The following is a 23,363-nucleotide window of genomic DNA, read 5'->3' on the forward strand; positions in this document are numbered from 1 at the left end:
TCCCTCCCTTGGTCCTGTGGCTGTCAGAGCTGCTCTAGAGATCTTGCCCCCGACCCAACCCCTGCATCCTTTCATTTGGAGCCTCAGTTATCATATCGTGGGTTCTCTTCCCAAGTATTCACTTTGATGTCCTTGAGTCCTGCAGGAACAGGCTACCCCCGTGTACTTTCTATATTCATAATATCTAGAAATAGGCACTTTCCACCATGTTCTTCGTCTGGATTCCTTGACAAGTTTTCCTAAGGATTCTCGCCCCACAACACTATACTGTTTTCCAGGGGGAGCTCTACGGTGGGCTGTGGGTTCTACAGATCAAGGAGAAGACAGGCTGTCCCACTGGCATTTCCATCTCTACCCAGGATTCTCTTGCAGCATACCCCCCCTTCCCCACCGACCATCCTCTTAGGCAGCTTTTCTTAAGTAGGGTTACTGTTCCCCAGCTGGTCAGCTCTGAGGGATGCTCTGAAGCTGTGTTATCAAAGCAGCACCCCCCGATGCTGGTCTAGAACCACCTGCAGAACTGATGTGGGCTCTGTAACATGGCTCATGGAAAGCTGGCCACACAACTGAAAGCAAATTTTTCCACTGTTAGCAAACCAGCATGTCATCAGCAGTTTGGAGCTTGGGTACAACTTTTAAAGTTGTTTCTAAACCGATACTTGGGGATCCCTGGGTGGTGCAGTGGTTTAGCGCCTGCCTTTGGCCCAGGGCGCGATCCTGGAGACCTGGGATCAAGTCCCACGTCGGGCTCCCGGTGCATGGAGCCTGCTTCTCCCTCTGCCTATGTCTCTGCCTCTCTCTCTCTCTCTCTCTCTCTCTGTGACTATCATAAATAAATAAAAATTAAAAATAAATAAAAATAAATAAACCGATACTTGGTTATGCTTCCTTCAATTTTATCTCCATGTGGTCACCAAGTGCTGAGTTTAGAATTCACAGTACTGGCAGTCATGGGAAAATTAAGACAAACCTCCATGTTCTGTTGCATAAAACTTGATTTTGCTCCACAGAAGAGATGCAAAGTGTCACCAGTTCAATTAATTTTCTGTTTGTTCGTTCTGAAGTTATCCAGACAGGGCTTTTTAAGAGCACGGTTTCTAAGAAAAATAAAATGAATCACATGTTTTGAACACATTGCATTCAAAGGGCATTAGCAACATAAAAATAACAAGAAATTAGAACTCAATTTTAAAAAGTATTAACTGTATTCTGCTTGGAGGGGAGCTGGCACATTTGTCCTGGGTTGAGCCCTCAGGCTATTTATAGAGGCTACGCAGGAAAGCTTTGGGTTCCTGATGTTGTGTGCTATATTTTATGGGTTAAATTGTGTTCTCCAAAAGAGGGATTTTGAAGTCCACAACCACAAGACTTCAGAATGTGACCTTATTTGGAAATGGGGTCTTTAGGGGCATCAACAAGTTCAATGAGGTCCTTAAAGTGGCCCTTATTCCTGTATTACTGGTGTCCCTAAAAAAAACAGGAAATTTGGACACAGAGGCACATGCAAAAAAAAAAAAAAGTCATGTGAAGATAAAGGCAGACATTGGGGTGGTACATCTACAAGCCAAGGAAAACCCAAGACTGCCAGCAAACCCACCAGGAGCTGGGCAGAGGCACAGACCAGACTCTTCTTTATAGCCTCAGAAGGAACCAACCTTGCCAGTACCTTGATCTTGGGCTTCTGGTCTCCAGATAGGGTGAGACAACATATTTCTGTTGTTGAAGCCACCCTGTTTGTGGTACTAGCTACGGCAGCCCTAATACATAATGCCTTTTTCTTAATCTCTTAATTTCTAAACTCATATACCCAGAGCACTCAACCTCCCATTTGGGAGCAACACCTATAGGAGTCAAGGCTAAAACAGGGCAGAGCTACTGGATTCTGTGGCCAGACTGCCCGTGGTGTGGTCTTCCCATCCTCACCTCCCCAGTCCCTGCTACCTCTCTTTACCTCATCCCCTTCCTGAGCCAAAGAGATGTCCTCATCCTGGAAAAATTAATTCTAGTATATCCTTTCTTCATTTCCCTGAAATGAAATTGTTTTCTCCAACATAAAATCTAGAATTCTACACTGGCAAAGTGGTAAATGGTTGGGGAACTTATTAAAGTCTTCACAATATTATTTGTGAAATAAAAATGAGAATTGTTTTTTTTTTTGAGCAAAAAGTACCTATCTAGAAAAAAACCTCTATTTCACGAAGAAGGAAACTGAAATAATAAACAAAATATATAGTCTCTGTCCTCTTCTCCATATCCTCTCCACCACATCCCCTGCCCCACCCTGTTCCAAGCACAGAACTTCTAAAGCCCTTGTAATATCTTAAGGTTCTTAAGAACCCTAGGGGCATCTTTTGTTCTAATATTTGGGTTTTGACCCTAGTTCCTGACCCAGGACTCCTGAACTCCTTGGAATTTCTTGGGTGACAGGAGTATGTTTTGTTCTAATAAGGTGATTCTGGGTGGGCTCTGGACAGCTTTAGGATGGCTCTGGTGATCAAAAAAAAAAAAAAAACCAAGCTGTGATTAGATGTGTAGAACTTTTCAGGCCCTCCCCCATTCTCAAGGCAGGGAGAGGGGATGGAGATGGAGTTAATGACCAATCATGCCTATGGGATGAAGCCTAATTCTAATAAGACAGGGTTCAGAGAGCTTCTGGCTGGTGAACACATTTATATTTCAGGAGGTGGCACCCCTGAACTCAGGACCCTCCCAGACCTCACACTGTGTGTCTCCTCATCTGACTGTTCATCTGTGTCTCTTCTCATATCGTTTATTATATAATAAACTGGTAAATATATTTCCCTAAGCTCTTTGAGCCATTTTAGCAAATTATTGAACCTGACCAAGGGGTCATGGAAACTCCAACATAGGTCAGAAGCACAGGTGTCAACCTTGGACTGGTGATTGGTATCTGGAGTTGGGCAGTCTTGTGCACAGAGTTCCTAATTTGTGGGATCTGATGCTAACCCCTGGTAGAGGGTATCAGAACTGACCTGAATTGTAGGACACCCAGCTGGCTTTGGAGAATTGGTCAGTGTGGGAAAAAAAAAAAAAAAACACACCCATTTGGTGATAGGAAGTGCAATAGAATGTTGAGAGGAGAAACAGTCTTTCCTTGTGACTCTCATGAACTTCCTTGAAATAACTGGAAACATTATAGGATATTAAAATACCAATATTGGAAATACCCAGGGTATGAAAATTGCATTTGAAAAAAAAGTCACATTGAACAAATATTTTTAACAATGTTCAATTAATTTGGGCTGTAAATCCATAAGGTGCTCTATATTAACTATGTTAAAACAAGATATTGGTGTGAAAGGTGGGGGAGAGGCTACTAGACAGCTTTGAGTATAACATACCATGTGGGGATGCCTGAGTGCCTCAGTGGTTGAGCGTCTGCCTTTAGCTCAGGCCGTGATCCTGGATTCCCGGGATCGAGTCCCACATCGGGCTCCCTATAAGAAGCCTGCTGCCTGCTTCTCCCTCTGCCTGTGCCTCTGCCTCTCATTCTGTGTCTCTCATGAATAAAGACATTTTTTTAAAATCTTAAAAAAAAAAAACACACACATTATGTGTTTGCTCCCCTGGATCTGGTTTAGAAGTGATCAAAAATCAGCAAAGGACGTGTATTTTATGGTTTCAAAGTAAAAATTCCATGCGAGTCCAGAACAAAAATAACGTTTAAGCTGTTGCAAATGCATAGCTCAGATCCCAAATCTACTCACAAAGATGTAAACAGCTGAGGAATGAAGTAGATCAATAGGTCTGGAATGATTAAAAGGTAATCAAAGTAGACAGCGGCTACTTTGACTTCACTGCTGTTTTTCTTCTGAAGCCTGGACTCTAAATATGTATTTTAGGGCTAATAAACTTAGAGTCTAATTTTTTCCACCTAGAACATTGTGTTTGATGTTTATCACTCTATTTCTGTTGACTTTCAAAGGGCATAAGGTTAACGTTAATGCAACCACGCCACCCAGTGAACGTGCCGTGCACACAAAAATGTTACCAGAACTTACTGCTTTCTTTAGATATTAGCGCATTTTCAGTAGATCTATAGCCCTGAACCTTTACGTAAAATCATACACTAAAATAGTAATTCAAAAATCTATAAAGGCACCATACATTTTTACCCTTTCGTTCATAATTAACCATGGTTAAAATGTGCAAAGGATATTCCAACTTGTGATGAAGTGTTTTGCACACAGATGTAACCTGTAATACTGCCGAGCCATAGCTGTTACATGGCACATTGTTTTCTCTTATGAAATGTCAGGCAGGCATAAAACTATGACTCTCCTTTTGCACAAGCTTTTCAAAGCTTTTGTCTGATGCCCTTCATGTACAACGTGTGTTCATAATTTCACCTCCCCTTGCTATTCATGGTTAGCCATCATTTTTAAGAAATGAATGAATATTATTAATAATATTAAGTGGGTGGAATAATGGCATCAAGGATACAACCAATAAATTTGTGAGTCAGTCAATGTGATGTGGTCAGAAATGCTGTCATGATTTCAGGCAGGATTGCTCTCCTGCCTTATACCGATCAGACCAGAGTGCCAGTGCTGTTCTCAGTTTAAGGCTCAAAGAGTTGAAAGGAACACTTTTTTTGGTCATCCTATTTTTCTTGAGAAATAGAAGCACGTGGAGGGGGAAGCATAAAGAACCAAAGTATATGCCAGGAAAATCTTTCACTTTGACCCCCTGCTTTCCTCCTCAGAGGCTACTAATATTACTAATTTCTGTTAGACGGAGCATGTTTGAAAAGGAGTAGCTCATCACAACAACAACATTAACTGCATGCACAGTTTGTGCAAGGCATGGAGTTAGGTGCTCGGGAATCAAGTCATTAAGAACCAGCCCCGTGTAGTAGTGGCGACAGACATAAAACAGATCATTTCAATATAACATAAACTTTTATTATTTTTTTAAGCATGCAAAGAACCCACTGATCTCTTCCAAGTGCCGTGTATCTGGACATTTTCATGTGTACCTCCCGCAGGCATCTTGAGGTTGACGGGTCTGAAACTCACCCACTGCTCACCACCCAAAATGAGTTTCCCTCTATAAATCAGAGAATGACACCCCATTTATCTGGGCACTTGAGTCAGAAAACTCTCATGAAACAGACATTCGTCAAGCATCTACATCTAAGGACGTGTGTCTGGCTATGAATAGATGAAAGCAAACACGGTAGTTCCTATTTTCGCTAAAAACAGAAATCTCACAGAGGAAGACATAGACATGGCCAACATGCGCATGAGAAAATGCTCTGCATCACTTGCCATCAGGGAAATACACATCAAAACCACAATGAGATCCCACCTCACACCAGTGAGAATGGGGAAAATTAACAAGGCAGGAAACCACAAATGTTGGAGAGGATGCGGAGAAAGGGGAACCCTCCTGCACTGTTGGTGGGAATGTGAACAGGTGCAGCCACTCTGGAAAACTGTGTGGAGGTTCCTCAAAGAGTCAAAAAATAGATCTGCCCTACGACCCAGCAATTGCACTGCTAGGGATTTACCCCAAAGATACTGATGCAGTGAAACGTCGGGACACCTGCACCCCGATGTTTCTAGCAGCCATGTCCACAATAGCCAAACTGTGGAAGGAGCCTCGGTGTCCATCGAAAGATGATGGATAAAGAAGATGTGGTCTATGTATACAATGGAATATTCCTCAGCCGTTAGAAACGACAAATACCCACCATTTGCTTCGACGTGGATCGGAACTGGAGGGTATTATGCTGAGTGAAGTAAGTCAATCGGAGAAGGACAAACATCTTATGGTCTCTTTTATTTGGGGAATATGAATAATAGTGAAAGGGAATAGAAGGGAAGGGAGAAGAAATGGGTAGGAAATACCAGAAAGGGAGACAGAACATGAAGACTCCTAACTCTGGGAAACAAACTAGGGGTGATGGAAGGGGAGGAGGGCGGGGGGTGGGGGTGACTGGGTGACGGGCACTGAGGGGGGCACTTGATGGAATGAGCACTGGGTGTTATTCTGTATGTTGGCAAATTGAACACCTATAAAAAATAAATTTATTATTTAAAAAAAAACTGTTTATGAGACTCTATCCTTACTTTCTCTTACTTCTGCCGTCCTAGTTCATCAAGTTCCATCACTTCTACTTCCTAAATTCCTCTGGGATCTATTTCCATTACATTGTCAATACCCCAGAGCAGGCCACCATCTTCCTTTCTCTGTATTACAATGTTGTCCCAATTGGTTTCCCTCCCTCTTGAACTGGTTTCCTTGCCACTCTTGAATTCTATTTTTCTCACGGTAGCCAGAACCATCATCTAAAATATAAATCTTATCATGTCAAAACCCCTCAAGCTTTCTATTACCTTTAGGAATAACTCCTTAACATGACTAGAATATTCTTCGTGATCTGGTCTCTGCTTACCTCCTCAGCCCCCTGTCTAGAATCTGTGTTCTTAGACTGTGCTCTACTCTCATGTGTGGGTCTTCCCACGAGTCGTTACCTCTGAGCACTTCTCCTCCTCCCCCTTCAACCCGGCCAATTCCTAGATATTCTCAAGTATGGAGCCAATTGGGTTGAACTGCATTTTCTAAAAAAAAAAAAAATATTTTTATGACCTGCCTCCCTTCCCCATGAGAATATAAGATGTCAGGTCAATTGTTAGATTGGCTTTCTACATTTGTTCACTATTAAGTTTCTAATATCTAGTTCAATGTCTGGCACAAAATTAGGGGCTCAATAAAGTTTTTTGAATGAAAAGATGATTGCCAAGAAAGCCAGGAGGAAAGTCAACTCATTCAGACTATGGAATAGGTAAAAACTTCTTGACTCTCTGAAAAATCAGGATAAGTAAGAGTCAGGCAAAGAAATCAGGATAGCCCAAATAGTCAATAAAAATAAGGTCTCAAAGTATAAAACTGCCTCATGAACGGGGAGTGGGTGTGATGGGAGATAAGGTTGGAAGCATAAACAGTGACAAGACCATGGAGGTCCTCCTAGCGCCAGGCTATGGAGTTAGACTTTATCTTGGAGGTGATAAGAAAGATGGATTGAAGAAATCTAAGCAGACAAGTGAAACTTTTGGATTTACATTTGGGACTGATCCTTCTGGCTGCTACTTACAAGATGAATTTGGGCCTGTGGGCAGCGGTGGTAAGGCTAGGGACGGCACTGAGATAGTGGAAGTGAAAGGGACAAATTAAAGTTGGAATGGCTCATGAGCCCTCCCAAGTGGATCCATCTAGAAGGCCAGGAAATCATTGTAGGAGTCACCAAAGGGACATGACCACTGGTTGACCTGTGAGCTGGACACCGGCAACTGGAGGCTCCTCATGCCCTCCCCTGTCCTTGAAATGTGTGTCCACCTTGCTTCCCCTGGGTCCAGAGGCTGCTCCAAGGACACAGCCTTGAGATAGTGATGTGCTGCCCATCTGGATTGCATACGTGACTGGACCCCATTCAGGATTCTACGTAAACTTTCAAGGTTTGGCAGGCAGAACAAGCCTTGTACGTAAGTTCCTTTGCTTCGTCAACCTGCTACCTACCCCTCTGGAGTGGCCTACCTCTTTCTTCCACCTCTCCCTGCCCTCCAACTATGGGCCTGGTTTCCGATTACACCCAGGAAGGTTCAAGGAGACTGTGAACCAATAGAAATAAAAGTCTGAATCTCAAAGAAGTCTGGAACAGCAGTTTTAGGCTCCATGAGCAAATAGATTAAAACAATGAGTGGGTGATACTCCCAAGGAGAAAATACAGATTACTACTACTACTACTACTACTACTACTACTACTACTACTACTAATATGTTGGAACCTACAGTGTTTAAAGGGCAGGGAGAGAAAGAGCCAGCTAAGAAGTACGAAGGAGGCAGAAGAAAAAGAAGCGACGCAAAGGGAGTTAGGTTTCAAGGAGGATCTGATCAGTGGTAGCAAATGCAGCTGAGGGGTCTAGAAGGAGAAGCACTGATCCATGTGCCCCTGTGTAGTGCTTCCTCCAGGGCGCCGAGCTGGGGATTTATGGGATGCACTCAGGGCTACAGTTCTGCCAGGCTCCTGGGTCAGAGGCATGGGACGCAGGGAGTGTGGATGCTGATAAACCCCGCAGTCTAGGCTGGGAAGGGGGGCGATGGCCTGAGGACTAATGGGGAAAATGAAAGAGAAGGGCAGGTATTCAGCACGTGAGGGTATACAGGTGCAGGAAGACAAGACGCCACAGCCATGAAGGATCCTAGGTCCAATTTTCTGCTGTAGTTAGTGTCTTTATGCAGGATTAAGACTCCAGAAAGTCTAGGTTGAGGGGCCCTTGGATGGCGCAATGGCTGAGCATCAGCCTTTGGCTCAGGTTGTGATCCCGGGGTCCTGGGATCGAACCCCACATCCCGCAGGGGGCCTGCTTCTTCTCCCTCTGCCTGCGTCTCCGCCTCTCTCTCTCTCTCTCTCTGTGGGTCTCTCATGAATAAGTAAAATCTTTAAAAAAACAAAAAACTCACACTTAGATAATAATAATTCCAATAAATACCCATTAGTCTTGTTTGTTTTTTTTTTTTCATACTTTTAAGTCTGACACAACTATCCAGTTGCCGTATGCCCCCGATCCAACCATCACACCGCGGAGCTGCCTTGCTCTTCTCCACGTTGGGTCCATTCAGATCTCGGGCCACGTACAGGTCACGCCTTCCTTGTCCTGGGCGCTCAGCAGTTCAGACGTTTGGGGGGCGCCGGTGCGGGCGAAGTCACGCAGGAGGTCTTGCTGGGGACCACAAATAAGCAACGACAACCAAGAGAAGAGCCGGTGCTCGCCTCGGGAGGGCCTCTCCCCTAGAAGAGCCCGAAGGCCCTCAGGCCGCTCCGGCGGGTCACACAGCTGGCGGGGTCCGCTGGCAGGAGGCGGAGCCTGGGCCCAGCTGCGGGCCCAGAGCTGTGCTTCCACCCTCCGGCGTCCCCCTCCCGGCCCTAAGGGCGCGTGCCCCAGGGGAGGAGAAGCCTGCGCAAGTCAGCAGGGCCCCTGGCGCGAGCGCCCACGAAAGGCCTTTTTTCTTTTCTTTTTTTCTTTTCTTTTCTTTCTTTTCTTTTCTTTTCTTTTCTTTTCTTTTCTTTTCTTTTCTTTCTTTTCTTTTCTTTTCTTTTCTTTTCTTTTTTTCTTTTCTTTTCTTTTCTCCTCTCCCTTCGTCACTTGGCTCTCCGACATCTTTCACGATTCCATTTTCCTGGCCTCCTTCTGAGTTTTGCCAGGTTCTGACTTTGAGCTCTACCTGAGTACATGGAATCAGGGAACGACGACAACAAAAAAGAATAAAAGAAAAAAAAGAGGCGGGTTCGGACTCGCACATCCATACGCACAGACAAGCACCAGAACCTGTCGATTCCAGCACAGTCTTTCTAGCACCACGTCCTCCCCGTATTCCGCGCAGTCCAGCTCCGCGCAGTCCAGCTCCGGCTCCCCCGCCGCCAGGCGCAGGCCCGCGGGGGCTCCAGGGCCCCAAACCCGCAGACCTCACGGCTCCGCCCCGGCTCCAGCGCGCTCAGGTCTTGCGCTGCAAGAGACCGACTTGCGCTCCGGTGCGAAGAGCCCAGTGGGGTCGGGAGCACCTGCGGGCCCGGCTCCGGGGGGGGGGGGCGGGTCACGGGGGAAGAGCCCAGCGCTGGGGCGCAGCGGGATCGGGAGCACCTGCGGGCCCGGCTCCGGGGGGGGGGGGCGGGTCACGGGGGGAAGAAGGCCCAGCGCTGGGGCGCAGCGGGATCGGGAGCACCTGCCGGCCCGGCTCCGGGTGGGGGGGGCTGTTACGGAGGAAGAGCCCAGCGCTTCCGGCGGACCTCAGCGCCCCCCACCACGTCACCCGGAATCCTGGTCCGCCCGGACGCCAACGCCGCGAGAAACGGTTCCGCCCGCATCCCGGCGCCCTCCCTCGCAGCGCAAGCCCCTCCCGGGTCGAGTCTCTTGAGCCTCCTCGGCCTCCGGCGCGGCGGCCGCGCAGGAAGTGGGCGGGGCGGAAGTGAGCGGGGCTTCGGATTGGAGGCGGCAAGTTTGAAAAGGGACGAGCGGCCGGTGGTTGGCGTCTGTTGACTTTTGGCGTGTGTCTTCGGGTGCTGCAGCCCCGCAGCTCCTCGGCGTCCTGCGGGCGGCGGGCGGGCGGGCGCGGTGAGTGCGCGGGGGCGGGCACGGGCGGACGTCTTTTGTTTCTTGTTGTTGTTTGGCCTTTGCCTCCTGGAGTTTGGATTCCCTAAACCAGCGTGTTTTAGCAAAGCGAAGGGTGCACGACCTTAGCAGGTGTCCTGGCAACGTCCACTCTGTTCAGCTTCTCGGTGTCGCAAATAAGTGAGGAACCGGAGGGAGAATTTAGCGGTTGATACCTGCTGACTTGCTGGGCGGTCCTGGGGTCGCCGTGCGTACGCGACCGGGTCATTTACCTCCTCGAGAGCTGTACTGTGCCCTCGGGAGGCCGCGCCCCCCCCCCGCCGCCCCCCCCGCCGCCCCCCCGCCGCCCCCGAGATGAATTGGAACTGAGGTTTGCCATCAAAGAAAGGTAGGAATTGGGCATGGGAGATGATTTCAAGAAAGAAGCACTGGGAGTTACTGGGAACGTCTGGGAGGAGACTCACTTGACACAGGAAACTCATGGATTTGTTAAATACTGGAATGCTTAAAAAAAAAAAAAAGAAAGAAAGAAAAAAACAACAGAAACATTTGGAACCGAGGTGGTGGGTCGGGTGATGGAGGTATTTTTTTCGCGAAGATGTTACATGATGCATTCGTGTTTGTAAGGACTGCTCTGGTAGTGTGCAAGACGTTAGAAAAGGATGTGTGATGATGGTGGTGGAGGTGTTTTACACCTACTCTTTCTCTCTTACAATAATCTTTTTTTTTTCTTTTTAAAGATTTTATTTATTTATTCATGAGAGATAGAAGCAGAGACCCAGGCAGAGGGAGAAGCAGGTTCCCTGCAGGAAGCCCGATGTGGGACTCGATCCCAGGACCCCGGGGTCATGCCCTGGGCTGAAGGCAGACGCTCAACCACTGGGCCACCCGGGTGTCCCGATAATCTTTTTTTCTTTAAAGGTTTATTTATTTGAGAGAGAGAGAGAGAGAGCGTGAGCAAGCACAAGCCGGAGGGGCAGAGGGACAGAGAATCCCCAGGAGACTCCATGCTGAGCTCAGAGCCTGACCTGCGGCTCCATCCCGTGACCCAGAGGTCACCACCAGAGCCAAAACCAAGAGTCTGACTCTTCACTGACCCCCTATCATGAATTTCTTTGATCCAGATGTAGCTTGTTTCCGAAAAGTGACTTTTTCTGCAATCCTCTAGCCAAGTCTTTATCAATGGTTTTTAAATCTGTGACTTAGATGAAAATGTGGAATGTGTGTTTATGCTGAAAAGGACATTTACTATGTGAGGTGTCAGGATCTGGAATGAAAGTCATAAAATTCAGTAATGGGAAGTGCAGATCCTTGCTTAAGGTTCAAATAATTATGTAAGAAAAACATGGAGAAGACCTGGCTTGCTATCGATGGGTCCCATTGAAGAAGGTCTCGGAGCTTTAGTTGATTTGTGTGTGTGTGTGTGTGTGTGTGTGTGTGTGTGTGTGTGTGAGAGAGAGAGAGAGAGAGACAGACAGACAGAGTCAGTAGGGGCTACAGTTGTCGACTAGACCAGCAGTGGCCGATGTCTACTGTGTGGATACTCTGCCCCAGGCAAACCGTATCTGGAGTATCGTGCTCAGTCTGAGCATTGCGTTTTGAGAAGACATTGACCAAATTGGTTTAGAGGAAAGTAAGTAAAATGGTAAAGTCTCTAAAATGATGTCATATAAGCAGTGGCTCTACTTAGATCATATTTACTTAACCTTAGAGAAGAGATAGCAAGGCAGAGATAGGATAGCTTTCTTCACATTTTTATTTTTTATTTTTTTTCTTCACATTTTTAAAAGTGATGTCATGGAAACAGAAATTAATGCATTCTTTGTGGTTGCACTGACTAGAAATAGGACCAATGAGCAGATTTCTAATCTAATGATTGAGCCGTACTGAAGTGGAAAAGAGTTGCCTTGAGAATTAGTGAATTTTGTGATGTTTGCACGTGTTCACACAGAAGTGCAAAGATGTTTCCAGCCGTCTTTCAGAATGGCTTTCTACATTTATCAGAGGTTATAGGCAAGTTGGAGAGGCTTCTTTTTAGCTATAGAATTCTAAGAAACATTAGGCACCCAAAGAAACGGATTTTTCAGAATCATGGGTCATTTCCGTTTTTTTGCAAAACTGGGTATATTCACACTGGGTCTCTTGAATTATGCTACTTCCTCACAGAGTGCGGGATCGGAATGTAATAAATCCAATGTTGTGAACAAGGCAGAGGCAGTGGCTGCTATGGCTCGTGCTTCTCCTGCTGTCACTACTGCTGCTCTGTTGGGCACAGCTGGAAATAAGAAGAAAATGAAAAGATGTCAGCTTACAGGGGCTCCAAGTGCAGTGTCGGGGTTCTAGGAACATGACCACAAGACACTGTGGCAGGCATCATAACAGTTAAATGCAGAGCTCTAGGACACGATTTCTTAACCTCAACGTCACTGACACTTGGACTGAATAATTACTTGCCGCGGGGGGCTGACCTGGGCACGGTAGGTTGTTTAGCAGCATGCTGGGCCTCTCCCCACCAGGTTTCCATGGCACCCCCATTCCAGTCCTGACGGCCAAAGATGTCTCCACACGTACCCAGATGTCCCCCCGCTCCTGGGGTTGGGGGTGCTTAGTTGCCAGAACGACTGCTCCAGGGGGACACAGGTGGGAATATTTCACATCCAAGGACATTAGGGAAGAGTGATTTTTACTGTTGTTTTTTTTTTTTTTTTTTTTTAGGTCATCTCTCTGGTGATTGGAATTCCTACCAATCACAGCATTCTATTTTGACTGTATTTTTTTACTGTTGTTTTTTTTTTTTTAGGTCATCTCTCTGGTGATTGGAATTCCTACCAATCACAGCATTCTATTTTGACTGTATTTTTTGTTTTAGCTCTCTGTTCCTGTGTGCTTCTTAAATCTTATTATCCATCTCATTATGTGTACATTTAATAGCATGTAAGATCGCCGTACAATTTCATTATCTCCCTATATTGATACTGTTTATATCGAACTTCTGCTGAGAGTGTCGCCTACATATCTTGCTTTGAGGATTCTCAGGACCAATCTTGTTAAACCCTAAGTCCCCCGAATTTAACAAAGAAAACACATGGTTTTTCAAGTATATTCGAGCAAAGTCCTCTTTCAACAGCATTAGGAAATTTAGAGAATGACTGAGCCATTTCAGAATAAAATGTATTTTAGGACACACACATATATACACACATTTATTATTTAGGATATACATATGTATGTAATTGTGTCATCTTACTAGGGTGTTTGATGGTAGTTAGCACTTCTATGACTAGTTCAATGATGGCTTGTTAAATTTGCTTATATTCATCAGCTTCCAGATAAAGAGAACAGCGGGTTGTGCCATGTTTCTGATCTTTGCCTTTTCTTCCTTCAGACTAGCGGGAGACTCCCAAGATGGAAACTTTGTCTTTCCCCAGATATAACATAGAGGAGATTGTGATTCATATTCGCAACAAAATCTTAACAGGAACTGATGGTAAAAACCTCTCCAAGAGCGATCTTTATCCAAATCCAAAGGTACAGTGTGATTGTGTTTGCATGTGGATGGTGGCATTTAAAAACAAGTGAAACTACTCTGCCTCTGTAGTGTTTGCAGAAGAGGATGTGCCCTATTACTTGATGTGGGCCAGTCATTTTAATCCAGAAGCAGTCTCACCTAGTGTAATTTTAAAATACTGTTAAGTTTATATGTCAGGTGACATCTACATTCCCATTAGGAATTCAGTTCTTTAATATGGTTGTTTTCTTAAAAAAAAAAAAAATCCACTTCTAAATCATAGACATATTAAAGTATATTAAATTTTTTATTATTATCGTAGTGGTCTGAGCATATCATTTATTGGTAGGACTTGGAGGAACCTCTTCTAAGTGGTTTCCAACAATAAAAAGTGCCTAGAAACAATTCTCTTTGGAAGCTTACAGATTAATTTTCTTGCATTTTGCCCCAAGGGGGGGGGGGATTGACTTGTTTTGACAGGCTTCGTTCTTATTTCTTTAGTTATTAAATGCAAAAATGAACTACTTATGTGTCACAGAAAATCCCAAAGTCTCCGTCCATCCTTCTGTGTTGGTCTTGAAGAAAACCCGGTTTAATGATATAGAACTCAAACTTTTTGATCTCAGTCCCTTTTTAATCTTTAAAATGGAAGGAATAATCTCAGAATAAATGAATTTGTATATGGAACAAAACTGGTTCTACAGGCCAGTACTTGGCAGCTGCTGAATTAAAAGATGAAACTTTTTAAAATTCCATGCTACTCTAATAAATTTATACCTCTAGGATCATAGTGTTCACTTAAACTTTAATATCTCAGGAAACCTTAACATCTAAAGCATGAAATAAGTTTACCCATGGTCTTTTTTTTTTTTTTTTTTTTTAATACACTCTCAGTATGGCCATTATGGTTGCCACATGCCTGCAATCTGTTTTAAAAGACTAACCCGTCTTCCCTAATGTGGATGGATTGGATTTACATATACTTGTTCTCATTCTGTTTATAAGCTTAAAACAGCTGATCTCATTGACCACTTATTACATCTGAGCAAACTGATAAGTATATAGGTGTTTTAAAATTTGGAAAAAATGAAATATTTCAAGGGGAATAGAGTAATTTTGTTACTCTTAGCATCCATTGACTACAATTTCGAATGGTAATGATGACAGCAATTCAGCTGTAGAGTCGTGCATCAGAGTATTAAAAGTTGTTTTTCTTTTGCAGCCTGAAGTCTTGCACATGATCTACATGAGAGCCTTACAAATAGTATATGGAATTCGACTGGAGCATTTTTACATGGTGGGTTTAAGATGAGGCAAAATTACATTCTTTCGCTGCGTTTCCCTTGTTCAGATGGCATACTGGCTTCAGGATGGGAAGTTCTTGACTTTGATTTTAACAAAATCAAAGGCTTATATAAAATTAATGTCCCTTGCAGAAGAATCTTATAATAATAGCTTATATTGATAGCTTTAGTAAGACAACAGTAGTAAAAGACTTAAATGACACGAATAACTGTGCAGTTATTCACAGATTTACAGGTTTGTCTTCAGAGCCTAATGAGCAGCAGCAGAGCCTTCCCACATACTCTCTTTTCTGAGGAAGGACTCCCAAATTACAGTGAAAGATGTATATTAATGTTTAAAACAATTGAAATAAGGCAACTGAGCTTTAGCAAATTAGGTATTGCTAGTAGGAAAAGTCATTTTTCTTAATTTTGTTTTTGAAGCCTCGGGGCATGATCTGAAGTTTTACTAAAAATGTACTATCGTTAGGATCTCATCAGTATGATTACATATTGCTTAAAAATCAAAGGCTTTGCCACGTATTTGCTATGGAAACTTGCTAAGGCCTAGTTTCTTTGTGTACAAAAAAGGGATAGCGCACTGTTGTGAAAATTAAGAAAGAATGCATATGAAATGCTTAACATAGTACTTGATATTTAGTAAATGCTGACTTTACCCCTTCATTCTTTCATTCATTTAAAAAATCATTACTGAGCACCTGCTGTGAACCTTGGCACTATTAGTAACAATTCTAGTTTTGTGCTAGGATCTGTATTGTTTGCTAAGTTTTAAAAATTTAATGATAAGATTATTTTGATATTAATTCATGATTAAGGAGGGGCGGCAGGCTGGCTCAGTAGAGCATGTGACTCTTAAGCTGAGGGTCATGAGTTCAAGCCCTGCATTGGGTGTGGAGCCTACTTAAAAAAAAAAAAAAAAAAAGTATCTTAAGGTTGGAAATTTTACTCATTTTGTCTATCAATGTATAACTTAGATTTTGTGATATCTTACATTTAGATGCCAGTGAACTCAGAAGTCATGTATCCACATATCATGGAAGGCTTCTTGCCAGTCAGCAATTTATTTATTCATCTGTGAGTAAAGTCTTAGACTACATGCATTTTATTTTCTTAGACTACATGCATTCATATTTTCATTACATTAAGCTCTCTTAATGACAGGATTTTCTTGGAGAAAGAATTTCTATCATCTCCCTCTCCACTCTTTCAGCACATTCAAAATTGTAGACTTTCTTCAAATAGAACTAACAGCTTCCCTCTGTGGCATTTAAAATTCTGCTTTCAAAGGAGGTTTTAAGGTTGTGAATCTAAAATGGTCTGAAGGTTTTTAGAGTCCTAGTACCTCCAAAAGTGTGTGCTGTTTATTAGGATTTATGCCTTGGTATTGTTTGAATACTTGTGTACAGAAAATGTAGATTTTCTGGATTATACATGATAGTAGACTTCTGCTTGGTCTTTTGACATTGAGAAACATATCCAGAAATCTCTTGGAAAATAAAATGTTTATATCCTGTAGTTTAAATATAACTCATAGTATTCTTTCTCCACTTTTTCTTCAAGGGACTCATTTATGCCCATCTGTCGGGTGAATGACTTTGAGATTGCTGATATTCTATATCCAAGTAAGTGAGAATTTAAAATAATTTTTAATATCTGACTTCAATTTAATATTTTACTTCCCCATCAATAAATGTAAAAAAAAACAAAACAACTACAGGTAATTGGCTTTAGAAAATATATCCCATTCCTAAGGATGGATTTTTTAATCGTTATTACTGGAATTGTTTTCCTTTGTAGATCCGTAGGAAGGCTGTTTTTCTGATCCGTTTTTCTTAACTCCTTACACTCAAAATTTATTCTGTAAATTTGAAAACATGAATATGCAAGCTGTGATATTGCATAGTGGATTCATCATACTGATTTTCTCAAGTAGAACAATTACTTCTTACCTTAAAGAAAAATATCTTTTACCTTGGATAAGAATAGTCTTGATATTTATTAAAATGTCAATTTCTCTTTCTCTTAACTTTATTTAGATGTCCCTTAATTCATTTGACTCCTTGATATTTATACATCAAGCTGTTCTATGTTGCAAGAGATTCAGTGTGCTATTCAAAAATTTTTTTTCGGGCACCTGGGTGGCTCATGGTTGAGCATCTGCCTTTTGCTCAGGTGGTGATCCTGGGGTCCTGGGATCGAGGCCTGCATCAGGCTCTCCACAGGGAGCCTGCTTCTCCCTCTGCCTGTATCTCTGCCTCTTTCTGTGTCTCTCATGAATAAATAAATAAAAAATCTTTAAAAGAACGTTTTTTCCTCTTCCTGATCTACCTTTTTGTTTATTGATCTATAATTTACACAAAATAAAAATTAACCAATTATAAACATAACTAATTTTGACAAAGATATATAGTTGTCTTGCCGCTGCCACAATCATGCATGGAAATTGAGCCTACAACAGTTCCCTGGGGCCCCCTTGCAGTTGATCACTTCCCACCACCCCTCTTCCCTGACAACCACTGATCTACTTTCTGACACTGTAGTTTCTTGTCTAATATTTGATATAAATGAGATAATAGTCTGTAGTCTTTTGTGTCTGGCTTCTTTAACTTAGCAGAATGCTTTTGAGATTAGTTGCATTTATTAGTACTTTGTTTCTTTTTATTTTGGAATAGTATTCTATTGTAAATATAAACTACAATTTTTGTAGTTGATACACATGTATATTGTTTCCATTTTTGGCCATTATGAACAAGGCTGCTCTGAACCTAGGCGATGAGTCTTCCTAAGGACCTGTGTTTTTATCTCTTTGGGTAAATGCCTAGCAGTAGAAATGCTGGCTCATGTGTTAGGTGCATACTCAGTGTTTTAAGAAACTGCTGAACTGTTTTCCAAAGTGGTGGCATCATACCATCAGCAATATCTGGTAGTTTTCAATTGCTCCATGTCCTCCCTGGACTTGATACTGGAGATTTTTAGTGGTTTTTATTTTCATTTCACTGATGACTAAGAGCATATGTTCATAGGCTTATTTGCTATCCATATATCCTCTTAGGCGAAGTGTCTTTTTGAATCATTCTTTTAAGATTTTATTTTTTAAAATAATCTCTGTACCCAATGTGGGGCTTAAGCTCACAATCCCGGATCAAGAGTCAGATGCGGGGATCCCTGGGTGGCTCAGCGGTTTAGTGCCACCTTTGGCCCAGGGTGTGATCCTGGAGTCCCGGGATCGAGTCCCACGTCAGGATCCCTGCGTAGAGCCTGCTTCTCCCTCTGCCTGTGTCTCTGCCTCTCTCTCTGTGTCTCTCATGAATAAATAAGTAAAATCTTAAGAAAAAAAAAAAAAAAAGAATCACATGCTCTACCAATTGAGCAAGCCACATGTCTTTTTTTTGTTTGTTTGTCTTATTATTGTACGGCTTCTTCAGATACTATAAAAACACATAGTTTATCAGATAAATATTATGCAAATATTTTCTCCCCGTCTATTACTTGCTTTTTTAATATAACAATATCTTTGGAAAGCAAAATATACTTCAATTTGAAGATTCTAATTGATCAGTTTTTTCTTTTTTCATAAAAATGATTCATAAAACCATTTTTTGTGTGTGTAGTAGTAAGAAATCTTGGCCTCAGAGATGTAAGATTTTACTTGTGTATTCTAAGTATATCATAGTTCTATCTATCATCTATTTATTTTAGAGAGAGAGCGGGTGCGCTAGAGTGTGCATGAGTGGGGGATGGGGCAGCAGGTGAGGGAGAGAGAATCTCAAGCAGGCCCCACACCCAGTGCAGAGCCAGGTGCTGGGCTTGATCCCCTGATCCTGAGATCATGACCTGAGCCAAAATCAAATGTTGGGTGCTTAACCAACTAAGGCACCCAGACACCCCAAGCATATTATAGTTTTAGCTTTTATTATTTAATGCTTGGATTTTTATATATGATGTAAGGTCAGGGTCAAAGTTTATGTTTTTTTCTTTTTTGGATATAGTCACCAATTATTTCAGCACTACTTGTTGAAAAGATTGTTCTTTTTCCATTGAATTACCTTGGCAGTTTTTGTCAAAAATCAACTGACCAACTACCACACACCTATTAGAATAGCAAAAGTCCAGAACACTGATAATATCAAATGCTGATGGTTTGTTGCCAGTGTTCCTGAGTGAGCTTTGGTGTTTTCCCTTTTCAGGGAACTTATCCACTTCATATAAGTTGGCAAATTTATTAACATAAAGTTGTTGGTAACTTTCCTTTATCATTTTTCAGTCTTTGGGGTCCATAGTGATGTCCCTCTCTCATTCTGACACTGGTAATTTATTTCTTCACCCGTGTAGTTTTCCCAGACCAGTGTGGCCAGAGGCTAATCAATTTTGTTTATCTTTTCAAAGAATCAGCTTTTGGTTTCACTGATTTTTCTGAATTCATGTTTTCTATTTTATTGGTTTCTGTACTTATTGTTCCCTCTTTTTTTCATGTGTAGTTTGGATTTGCTGGATTTTTTTCTTTTTTTTTTTTTTTTTTTTAAGGTAGAAGCTGAGGACATGAATTTGAGACCTGTCTTCTTTCCTAATACAGGTGTTTAGTGCCATAAATTTCCCTTTTGTCCCGCTTTAGCCATATCCCATAACTCGACAACAGATTGTTTCTTCTGTGTGCGTACATGTGCACATAAGCCTTTGGATTATAAATTTAAGCTTGTCTTCAGCAGAATAGTCCTGTGGCCTTCTGCTCCTGGAGTTGAGGCCACATCCCTCCTGAGATGCTTTTTGCTTCTGGCAGTAGTTCCAGGGTTAGTGTTGGCTAATGATCACTTTTTAATTCCTGATTGTGGTAGTTCTTGGATCACATACAGAGTTTAACTCAAACAAAATCCTTATGGTGGTGGGTTCAAGTTTTAGAATTCTGAGATTATTTTTCTCACCAGAGACAAAGCTAAGAGACAGTAGTAGCTTTGTCATTTCCTTCACTGGTGTGAGAGATTTTCGTTTTCCTTATCTACTTTTTCACTAAGGATGTAGTCTTCCTAGAGTCCCACATCTTCTAGGGACCTCAGCTCCGAGTCCCGAGGCATCAGCAACTGTTCCTACATGAAAGTAATTATTTACTTGCTTACTTAGCTGGGACTTATTTTCTTTTCATCCTCTCCCTGTCTAGTTGCTTAGAAGACTTTTCTCCTTATCACAAGTTTTTAGCATTATAATGTGCTTTTGGGGGATTTTCTATTTGTTGTCATGTTCCTCTCCCCCACTGTTCTCCTACTCCCACTTAGATTTACTCACTTCCTTGGCTATGTCTGTAGTGTCTATCTAATTTGGAAAATATCTGGATATTTTATACAAGGTTTTTTTCTGCCAGTCCTCTCTGTGGGATCCAATTACACATTTGTTATGCTATTTGATGTCCTTCAGCTCATAGGTGCTATATTCATTATTTTCTCTCTGGCCTTTCAGATAGCTTTTATTGTTGTGTCTTCATTGTCACTAATGCATTCATCTGTCGGGTCAGTCTGCTATTAATCCCATCTGGTGTGTTTTTTATTTCAGACATTTTTTAAGTATAAAAGTTTGATTTGGGACTTAAAAAAAAATCTTCCTCTTTTCTTATAATGCTGATGCATTTCTCTTTCTTCCTGAACAAACAGAATATATTTATAGAATATATTTATAAAGGCTGTCAGGAAGATAGAGTTTAGTTGAGAAAGGCCAAGGCCTCTAGAACTCATAAATTCTAGTTGCCTTAGCCTCTCCAAACACCAAACTTATCTTTGTGACTCGGCAAATCCTGATAGTTGTTTGTGTTCTCTCCTTGCAGTAGAGCCTGAAAACCCCCAAGTAGGCTGGCGCTATATGGGTTCACCTCATTTGTTTCTCTCAGGGACTTGTTATCTGGTGTCTAAAATTGTTGCTTTTTATATTTTATCTGGTTTTCAAGTTGTTTAAGATAGAGTAAATTTATTTCCTATTATTCACTCTTAGCCCAAAATGGTTTACTTTTTTTTTTAAGTTATTAATGCAAAGATAATTCTGATCTTATATTAGAGCACAGTTTTTGCACTTTGATTAATTATAGCATGCACACAGCTTTATTCTACATGCTACAAGCAGAGTATATGGTGGGAGAGGATGAATTTTATTTTTACATTGTCTCAAAGATTTACTTAAGGAGTCTTGCTTTCTCTTTTAGAGACAAAACGGACAAGTCGGTTTTTAAGTGGCATTATCAACTTTATTCACTTCAGAGAAGCATGCCGTGAGACGTATATGGAATTTCTTTGGCAATATGTAAGATGTAAATATATTTTTGGGTCACATAACCAGATCAGTAGCATCACTTATGAACTAATCCGTTTTGAAATGATTGTCACAGATATCTAATTGTCATATAGCTGTTAGGATCAATTTTATTTTAATATTTATTTAAGTCACAGATTTCCATTACTGGAAAATGTATATCAGAATGAAGTTCTCTTTGCTATTGGATAACATTAGGGAAAGGCTGGGTTTTTGTTCTAATCTTAACTATAGTTGAGGCTCCTTTTCTATATTAGGAAATATAAAGGAAGAGGAAAAGTGACAAATTCACATTATTTTTTCTTTGAAGTTTAATAGTAGTGTAGTGTGCTTTATTTAATTGAGGTATTTGAGATTTATGTTTGCTTTCTAAAGAATGGCCTAAAATGATGTTTTGTCTATCATGCTTGCCCAATGTTGCATTGTAAGATTAGTCCAAGTAAATCACTTTAACAGATGGAAACTCATTTCATCAACGATTTAGAGACTTTGGAAAGATTATGGGTCACCCGTGTGATCTGTTTCCATCTGTCCTTAGTTTTGGGTTACCATATTCTTAGAAAAGTGCCAGAGTTACACCAGACAATTAGAACTTCAGCTCTAGCTACATTGAGTATATAGATAATTGCTTCCTTGCACAAATCATGTTAAGCCGATACTTTTTAAACATCACAGACTCCCCAAAGCCTCATGTGTATTTGCTAAAACACTCACAGAAACATACAACTTTGCTTGGCTAATTTCTCCTCATTTTTAAAGACACAGCTCAAACATCTGTTGTTTTTATGAAGCACTCTTTGCTGTTCCTCCCCAGCCATTACCCAGGTTGGCTGGATGTCGTTCTATGTAGTCCCATAGCAAGCTGGTTTGTAGACTAACATGCATGTATCTGACCCTTCAAGGGAAATGAGCTACTTAAATCCCAACTGTAACTCTGTCTTCTTGAGTATTATTCTTGGCACTTAGCACAGTGCCTATGGTAAGAACTCAGCATTTAATGTGTGAATAAGGAATTCCTAATTCACTCATCACGAATTCTTGTCCTCTCTTAAAGTCTTATTTCTGATGGTGAAAGCTGAGAGGTGAGTAAGCATTTTGCAGTGTGTACCGGGAGTTTTTTTGTTTTGTTTTGTTTTGTTTAAGCACATCACTGTTTGTGTTGAAAGGCACTAATATGAAAGTTGCTTTAACAGAAATCTTCTCTGGACAAAATGCACCAGTTAAATACTGCACACCAGGAAGCATTAATGAAATTAGAGAAACTTGAGTAAGTAGATTAACAAATAAATATAATTTCAAGATGTAAAATGAATCATGAATAGCATATTACAACCCTGTAGGCTACTTCAAGTAAAGCAGACTATTTAAGTTTACCTGTCCCCAAAAAAGGAAAAACTCTTTCTTCTTTCTCATAGTATGTAATATATTCTTATAGTTAGTGAATTAGCCTGAGTTGTTTTAAAGCGATTCACTTAACTCCTAAATTCTGTCTGGAAGTATTTATTGTGTGTTGGTGAGCAGTAACTGGCCCCTCCTTCTTCCTTAAGGTCAGTTAATTCTATTAAAAGTTTTACTCCTTCAACAGAGCTTTGTTTTGTTTTGCCTCACCAGTCACTTAGGAGAGTCATTCAGGAATTAGGATTTCTTGGTCAGGTAGATAGATAGATTTTGAGCAGAAGGATTCCCCATCCCTTGTAATTTCTTGATGGCTATGAGTTTCTTTGTTTCACGGGGAAGCTTTCCTAAACTGCCCTGATACAGATTGTCTTTAGAGACTGCAGTACACTGCAGAGACTGGGAATAGGAGGCAGATACTAAAATTTCACAGGTAAGTTTAGCATAAACCAAGTCAAGAGATAAGTGACAGACTGGGAGCAGGTATTTGCAGCCTATGCAGCAGAGGAGCACTGTCCCTCATAAGAAAGCCTGTATAATATTCCTAATGTATGAAGTTCCTACCAACTAAGAGCAGAAGGAAAATAGGAAAATGGGCAGAGGCTAAGAACAGGGAATTTACAGAGGAAGAAATGCAAATAGCTAATTAAAAATATGTAAAGATTATTAAACTCACCAGCAGTCAGGGAAATAATAATTAAAACCACAATTCTGTACCATTGTCTCAAAACAGAA

General features: G+C 41.6%; 1 protein-coding gene across 2 annotated transcripts in view; it reads left to right on the plus strand.

Annotated features, from left to right (window-relative positions):
• Positions 1–10,014: 10,014 nt before the first annotated feature.
• NUF2 (NUF2 component of NDC80 kinetochore complex) overlaps positions 10,015–23,363 on the plus strand; it is a 28,409-nt gene continuing 15,060 nt past the window's right edge. The window contains exons 1-8 of one of the 2 annotated variants that reach the window (XM_055333828.1): positions 10,015–10,136; positions 12,650–12,773; positions 13,519–13,661; positions 14,864–14,938; positions 15,943–16,019; positions 16,506–16,567; positions 21,127–21,224; positions 22,427–22,500. In XM_055333828.1, the coding sequence (XP_055189803.1) occupies positions 13,539–13,661; positions 14,864–14,938; positions 15,943–16,019; positions 16,506–16,567; positions 21,127–21,224; positions 22,427–22,500 (509 nt within the window). In that variant the 5' untranslated portion in view covers positions 10,015–10,136; positions 12,650–12,773; positions 13,519–13,538. The remainder of the gene's footprint in view (positions 10,137–12,649; positions 12,774–13,518; positions 13,662–14,863; positions 14,939–15,942; positions 16,020–16,505; positions 16,568–21,126; positions 21,225–22,426; positions 22,501–23,363) is intronic. The other variant, XM_055333827.1, reaches the window with a different exon arrangement.

This window comes from Nyctereutes procyonoides, unplaced genomic scaffold (genome assembly GCF_905146905.1).
Source record: "Nyctereutes procyonoides isolate TBG_1078 unplaced genomic scaffold, NYPRO_anot_genome, whole genome shotgun sequence".
Classification (NCBI taxonomy): domain Eukaryota; kingdom Metazoa; phylum Chordata; class Mammalia; order Carnivora; family Canidae; genus Nyctereutes; species Nyctereutes procyonoides.